The following is an 8,142-nucleotide window of genomic DNA, read 5'->3' as shown; positions in this document are numbered from 1 at the left end:
AAACCAATAGTATCTTAGTGTCAACTGTCAATTACTTAACTACTCCGTATTATATAGTACTCTCTCCGTCTCCAAACTAGTTACTCATCTAACATTACCACATGTTGTTGAAAGGATTGTTATAATCAATCAAAGTTGTAAACTGATCTAAAATTGGGACGGTTTAATTGACTAAGATTAGAGGTTGCAAAATTGAACATCCAATTAATGCAAGATACAAACCGGATTAACTACATGCTAGGATAGGATAATCAGAGAGGATTGATAAAACCGATCCAAAATCCAAATCGAACCGGTTTGAACTTATTTTAGAATAATTTTTCTACATCCTATGTTTTTTAGATGCATCACCTTCTATATCTATACATGGGAATTTCAATTTAGATGCACCATTTTTCTTTTTTGTTAATAATTACGTTTTATCTCTATCATATCACGTGGATCCAAACTGAACATTTTTGGACCAGACTAAAATGGAGATAAATGAAATTTTTTGACGGGAGACTGGACTTATTCTCTTAAGTTCGGTATAGCCCGATCCAAACTCAAATTTCAACATTGCAATTTATACTCCATAATACTGATTAAAAGAAACTATATCTTGATATCTATATACACCGATGCACGCGATGCATGCTCTAAACCTATACTATACATGAACCACATTAAAAGAGTAAATAAATTAAAGACATTTATTTTAGAAGAACTCCACTATCTCCCATTCTCACACCCCTTAATTTATACACGTTACCATAGTAAAATACAAGCAATTAACATTCAAACAACAATAACACACGAACTTTGATTAGTATGAACTATGAAGTCTCCACGAACTAACTAAGGCCAAGAAATAATAATAATTGGCTATTCGGCCTCACTTATAAGTCCAGTTTAGAAAGCATGCCAATAGCACACAGGCCTTGGCCTAACATTTATTTCCCCTATAATTGGATCATAAGTCCAGAACAATTATATTTTGGATGGACCAAATCTCAGAAACATGGCATATGAAACATAAAAAATAATGGAGCACTAACAAGAGGTCCAATCAAGTGGCCCAATAAAATATACCATGCACCTAATTTTCAAATCTGGACCAATTACTAAAGGTGACTTGGACAAAACTGTTTGAATCCAAGACATAACAAGTTTCGGATTTCCATAGTACTTCCCATCTTATACCAACTTTAATTAGCATCATCAATTTTAAGCCCGAACCATGAAATTGTTAGTCACTCCCCCCTCCCCAGTTGAGGGTTCCTCACCCCAACCTGAGGGGCCCCTATATCTCACTGTAAACAAAATAACTACTATGACTAGGCTTATAAATGTAATTTATCATTTTTTATAATTAATATTTTTTAGACATTATATGATTATGCTACCAACTTATAGTATCAACCTATAGTGTTAGAATAGTATAAATCTAGACAAAATTAACAAAATCACATGACTATATTATCCAATGACCACCATCTATCTTTCACCGCCATGAGGCCTATGACCACCACATCTTTATTAAACTTCACCTTGCCAATGGCCTTAAGGATGCGGCTATGAGGCTTCTTGTTTCTTCATTTCGAAAATGACGAGAAAATTTAGATTTAACAATAATCCTATATCTAACTTGTCAATTTGGGTCATCAGTTGAGTTCATCAGGTTAGACCATTTCAAATTTAAGCTACAATTTATCAGTGTGTTTATGACAAATCAATTATGAATCGGATAACTTCAAATTAGGTCAGCTTGTTTAAGATGCAGACTAACCTAACTAGAGTAAATGTTAGCCCATGCCTCTATGATGATCATCCCTAGTCCTCCACCCATAATAATTCAAACCAAATTTACATTATTTAAGAAGAAAAAATAAATAAATAAATAAATAAAAAGTGTTAACAAGTGTAGGGGAAAAAAACTCTCGAGAAGGGCCATTACAAGTTTACAACCTCAAATATATTAAGCCATACCTTTGTGATGACAACAAGAAAGTTAGATGACCTCCACCAAATAAAATTCCAAAGCCACCATTTTTTTTTTTCTCTTTTATCTTTTCATAAAAAAAACAACCCAAGTGAGTCCAAATTCCAAACTGCCACGTCACCAATCCAAAACAACACTTCCTCAACTAAAACACCAACCCTTGGATTACATCCTTCCATCCATTTTCAACCGTTGATTCTCAAATCCAAACCATTTTAATATTTTTTTTCAAAAAAAAAAATCAAAATAAAAAAAGCAATAAATAAAAAAATAAATAACTCCTTTATCTTTCATTTTAATTTAATTTATTATCCCTCTTTAAATCACACTACACTAGTCTCTCTTTCTTTCTCATTTGATTCACAACTCATCTCATCACATAAAAACGTTTCTTTCTCTCTCTAAATTCTCTTTCATTTTCTCTCTCTAAATTAGAGTGAGGGGGTGGTGGGGTCTTTCTTTGTCCCTCCCTCAAACAACAACATCAACCCACCAAAAACAACAACAACTTACTTCAATGGCTTCTCATGATGATTTCAATAAACATCGCTCTAATCCTCCCTATCCTGAGGTATTCATCTTATCTCTCTTTTATTTTCTTATCGAGTCGTAACTCGTAAAGGGTAAATGATGTAGACGAGATTTGATCTAATCTCGGGTTTTGGGTATCACCTTTTAAGACTTTACCAGTTAAGTTAATTGACACCCATGATAAATCATCGATTACATATCTGATTTCTTGTTGTTTTAGCTTTGTTAAGGGTAATTTCTATAGATTAGGAGGAAATATTGAAGAAAATTTGTGTTTGGTTTGACAAAATTGATGGTAATTTGTGGATGATAATAATGCAGTTGTTAGGGTTTATATTATTTTATTATTCTGCATTTTTCCACTGATGAATTTACCTTTTTTGTTTAAAGCATTTATTTTTCTTTATTTTTTTTACCCAGTGAGTGATTGCCACTTCTTTTTTTTTTTTTTCCTTTTATTATTTTATTTTATATGAATTGCTTATTTTTATTATCTGTATTGTGTGGTTGCCAGCTGTGTGTTGCCAAAAAAAGGCTCAAGCTTTCATGGTTTTGGTTAATTTTTTATAACTGTCTTTGAGTTTTTGCATTGTCCTTTCCAGCAAATTTAGCTGCTTTTTCAATTTTTAAATTTTTTTTTTATTTAATTTAAAAATTGTTATGATTATAATTGTGGTTGTTATGATTTAAGATTTGGGTGAAATAGAGATGATCATGAGTTGGGTCGGATCCGGTTTTGGTACGAAAACTGCTAATTTGAATGTGTTAATTACATGAATCATGGAACTACTTTAGTCTGGCTCATGTAAGTTAAATGCCCAACTATATTATTATCATGGGAAAATGCTGAAAACAATGTAAGAGTAGTTGTCATGTTAAAGTTACTTATCAGATTGACAAGTAATGTGAAATTCATGCTTGATGGGAGTTGACTGTGGCAAACAGATGAATAAAGTGTAAGTTTTGGTGGGTAAAGAAAATATTATGAGGATTCTTAGGTAGCAGTTGAAATGTAATAGTTGGCTGTAAAAAAGAATATGTAGGAAGTTTAGGAACTTGGGAAAAGTATGATGCAAAGATGGATTATGGGTTGTTTTAAGCTAAGTAAACTATTCATTGAACTTGGCGTGGTAGTTCGACTAGATGCATCATATATATGGAATAGGTGGTGTAGTTTTGGAAGATTTCGGATATTTCATGATCTTTTAGGACTGGATTTGAAATTTGCTGATTTTGTAGCATTTATGAATAGTTTAAATTTAACCTTTCATATACAATTTCCATGCCATATTTGTTAGCAAGCCAATCGGCATTGATCTGTATTGTTAATACTTAAGATTTTGCATCGAGCTTTGTGCCTATGTAGGAGTAAAAACCTAGAAGGATAGAATATGGTTTTAATAAATTTGATGGCCTCAATCACATGTGAGAGATTTTGAGCCAAGATTAGGTTAGAGACTTTTCAAAATCATAGTGGCCTATTGTATTTAATGGCAATATTAGGATGTTTGTATGATATATGGAGTTATATCTATAAGAATGACATGAAAAGGGCTTTCCATTGTACCAAATTCCCCTGCATTAGAAGAAGAGTCCTACCATATCAGAAGTTACTAGTTTAGGATTTTGGAAAAGGCTTTGACCTATATTGGGCTATTCCTTTCTGCACCAGTCTTTCTTTCCTTTTGTTTGCCTGCTGTTGACTTTGGGGGAAATATATAATAGGTTTTATAGGAAAATAAATTCATGCTCTGAGAAGCTTCCAGTTTTTCCTACTATAAGGGCACAAAGGTAGCCTTTCTATCCTTAGTTATGGCAGTAAACTGGATGAAGTTTTTTCTGAGCCTCAAACGAAGTTTTTTCTGTTGGCATGTGACTTTTGCTGTGTTTCTAGTATCCTAATCTATATAGTCTTCTGGTTGAGCTTTAAATTATTCCATTAAATAAACATCTGTTTCACTATCACATGATCACTCTCCATTAACCGTGTCTGTGTGTCAGTTTCTGCTTATATAGACTGGTGATGCTGATAGAATTTTAAGTGCTTGTAAAGCTTACACAGTTAATGGATAGTTGCTTGGTTCTGTTCTGTTCTTGTATAGCTTTGACTTTGCTTAACATTGACAATCTCTGTTATCGCATTTCCTCTTATGAGTAGGAATGGGGCTGTTTAGGCTTAGCATAATTTTGAAAACGTAGATGTGATTAATACAAGATACTTGCCATTTATCTCTTAGGGACAGAGTGGAATGGGGAGGGGCGGGGGCGGTGATCTGCTAAACACTAGTGTTATTGAAAGATGCTTGATTGATAAATTGCATTTTGCTTTGCTTCTTGACCAGCACTTCAAATGGACCGTCTTTTGAAGTTCTGTGGTGGTAGAAGTTTTAATTGTTTTCAGTTCTTATGCGCAGATGATTATTGCTGCCATAGATGCATTAAATGAGAAATTGGGTTCAAACAAAACTTCAATTTCGAAATTCATTGAATCTAAGTATCAGAACCTGCCTGCTGGCCACTCAACACTGCTAAGGCACCACTTGAACAGGATGAAAGAGACTGGAGAACTTCTTTTTTGGAAGAATAATTATATGAAGCCTGATCCCAACTTCATCCGTCGTGGTCGTGGAAGGCCTCCAAAGCCCAAGGAACCTGGCATGCCAACACCTCCTGCTGGCTCAGCTCGGCCCAGAGGCCGACCCAAGAAGGATGAATTTGGTGCTGATATTCTCGATCCTGCTGCTGCTAGTGCTCCCTTGAAGAAGGTGAAAGTGTCTACATCCAATAGCTTTGATGGCAGCCTTAGTATTGGATCAAACACAAAATCTGGAAGACCGAGAGGTAGGCCTCCGAAGGTGAAGCCTCAAATAGGGGGTGCAGGGGTTTCAGCACAAGGATGAAAAGAAATAGCATTAGCTTGTAGCAAAAATCAGACTTGTAGCATTTAACCTCCTGGTTTTTTTAGGACTTTATTCAGGTTTGTACGTCGACGTGTTTGTGACCAACCATTGGTGGTGTTTAGTGTGTGAAGTGGTAATTTGGGTAGAGATAAAGAGGGGATTGGGGAGAAGGCTTTGTGTGTGTTTAGGTGTAATTTGGGTGTACATTGTGGAATTTGTTGGTTTGTTTGTTTCTAATGATGATGCTTTGTTCGTGTTACGGCTGTTACCTTTGAAATAAGACAACATTGATTCTAATTCAAAGTGTTCTTACTTGTATTCTACGTATGTTAGCTCCGCCTTGGTTTTTTGTTCTTAAAGTTTAGTACTCCGTACTTTGAAGCACTTATATGTACGATGTACCATTATTGTTTGTTTGTACTCTGCACAAGAAGTTGTGGCTCTCATGTTATGGGCTGACATAAGTGGTTATCACTGCAAATGACTTCATCAGAAGTTTATCAGTACAAGTCAACAACCATTGTCCAAGCAGAAGTTTGCTTGCCATCATCAGTTAGTTTGTCATCAATTTTTCGAAGCTTGTGTAATTTTTCGAAGCAGATTCAAGGAGATGCAGAATACGAAGTATGAAGTACGATGTAGTGTGAAGTAAACTAAAGAAGATATTCGAAGGAAAGTTAGAATAAGGAAGAGAAGTACGCGTAAAATAAATAGATATGCAGGATAACAAGTCTTGGAAAATGGAAGGAGTTGAGAATGTAACTTGGTTTAGAGGAGCATATATAGAACTTGAGCTTGAGCGAAGAAAATGGAGGGAGGAGGTCATAGTTGATGATCATTAAAAATGTAAGTTTGTCCATGTAAGTTTCCCCGTATCACAAGTGATCACAAGGAATTACGAGTATTGTTTTACTCTAACGTGCACAATTGTTTGTTTCACCTATTTTTTATCTCGTGAAAGTCCAACTCAATCAAAATTTATGGGCTTGTTTGTTATGGTTTTTTGTTTTCAATTGTCAGTTTTTTACAGCACATAAAACCAAAAATAGAGAACAAGAAAAAGTAGTGTTCACTTTTATGCTTGTCAATTTTCTTAATAATCATGATTTCAACATCAATATGTCAAACTAATTTATGATTCTTAATATGAGGTATACATATGCCTTTAAAAATAATTTTTTTAAACAAAATAAACAAACAAAAACTGAAAACTACAGTAATTCTAAACAAAACCTAAAAAAGTTACTCCATACAGAGCAATCTCTGATGGAGGAGGTAGTACATTTTTGTCTCTAGGGTTGAGCACATACATGTACCCAATACCCATACCAAATTTTAGGAATCGATATTGGAACTTGTAGGTTTTTTTTGGTCCAATATTTGTGGGTCAAATTTTTAAAGCAAGAGGAAAGGGTAAGGGATTCTCACCCTCAAAGTGTCTTTAGTGAGGGTTGAACCCCAGTCTCAATGAAAGATCAACTTTCCCACAGTAACTTGGCTTAAGATATAAAGGATATATATTACTCGTAACGGGCATAATATCTATCAATGACCTACTCAGCACCGTATCCAATTTTTGTTTTCAAAATCACCGGGTCTTATATAAAAAAGTACCTGGTCATTTCCTACATACCAAACATAGCATTTAGACTTCATTATGAAATAGAAGTGTATAAAAGAAAATTTCACTTCCCCATGCACGTGTGTCAGCATCCTTTCACTTTAGTCATTAAACTATTGCAGTTTTTAAGGGATTGAGTTTTTAACTAAGGGATTGAGTTTTTAACTCACCTTTGGTATATTTTGGACGAAAAAAATGAGTATAAGTTGCAAATAGTAAAAAAAAAAAAAAAAAAAAATTAAGTGTGAGGTCCCTAAAAATGAAAAAATTGAGATGTTAGACCTAGCCTCTACACTAATTTCTCAACATGACAAAAATGGTAAATAATAGAGTAGCAAACTATTTAATATTTTGTATTTTTTTTTTTTTGTTAGCTCTCACTTTCTTCCTCCGTCTTCTTTAGCTTTCGTCATCATCCCTTCTTCATCCTTGTTTTTTTTTTATCATCAGCAGCGAGACAAAACCCAACACTGTAATAAACACCATGCCCAACACCACAACAAACCCCAACCCAACACCACCAAACCCGAATTTAACAAAAAACCTTGAGAAAAACAGAAGTATAAATTAAGGGCATGATTTAACCTCAAATGGTAGGTATTTTTTGTTTGCAAGCTTTCCTCCATTTTGAAGAGTTCCCCGACCTCCATTGTTGAAGAATTCTCAAGCTTCATTGTCGAGGAGATCGAACAGTGGATATGTGAGTTAACGTAAAGATGGCTCTGGGCCGTGCCTCGTGCCAGGCCCACATGCTTTGGTTTTAGTTAGGCCAAACCCATGGCTCGGCCCATGAGGTTCGTGCCTTGCTGGGTCAGGCCAAAGTTTTTCAAAAGTCGGCCCATGCACAGCCAGACCCACGTGCAATCTGCCGGGCCGTAGCAAGCTTGCGTGCCTAAGCAAAATTGCACTGATTTTAGCATGCTTTGTCAAGCCGGGCTCTACCATGCCGTGGCTTATCGTGCTTCTCCCAAATAAAGGCGATCCAAACCCATACGCACAATACTGTACCGCACTTTTTTTGGGCCGGCCAAACCAGTGCCATCTTTATGTTAACATTGTTAATATTCTATTTTACTAAAATGACACAAATAACCCTGCTTATTTGATCA

The 8,142-nt window shown here is 35.1% G+C and overlaps 1 protein-coding gene across 2 annotated transcripts; it reads left to right on the top strand.

Annotated features, from left to right (window-relative positions):
- The first annotated feature begins 2,351 nt into the window (after positions 1 to 2,351).
- LOC145605415 (HMG-Y-related protein A-like) lies at positions 2,352 to 5,715 on the top strand. Of its 2 annotated transcripts, none has more exons than XM_081661461.1 (2): positions 2,352 to 2,552; positions 4,927 to 5,715. In XM_081661461.1, the coding sequence occupies exons 1-2, from the start codon at positions 2,499 to 2,501 to the stop codon at positions 5,410 to 5,412; spliced, it is 540 nt and encodes a 179-aa protein (XP_081517587.1). In that variant the 5' UTR covers positions 2,352 to 2,498; the 3' UTR covers positions 5,413 to 5,715. The 2 variants fall into 2 exon arrangements, with proteins under 2 accessions (XP_081517587.1, XP_081517586.1); XM_081661460.1 differs by having other exon boundaries at positions 2,407 to 2,552; positions 4,914 to 5,715.
- Positions 5,716 to 8,142: the final 2,427 nt, after the last annotated feature.

The sequence above is a fragment of the Chenopodium album genome, chromosome 22, assembly GCF_948465745.1.
Source record: "Chenopodium album chromosome 22, dcCheAlbu1.1, whole genome shotgun sequence".
In the NCBI taxonomy this organism is placed as follows: Eukaryota; Viridiplantae; Streptophyta; class Magnoliopsida; order Caryophyllales; family Amaranthaceae; genus Chenopodium; species Chenopodium album.
Note: the sequence above shows the minus strand (reverse complement) of the source record. Positions and strands in the feature narration are given on the sequence as shown.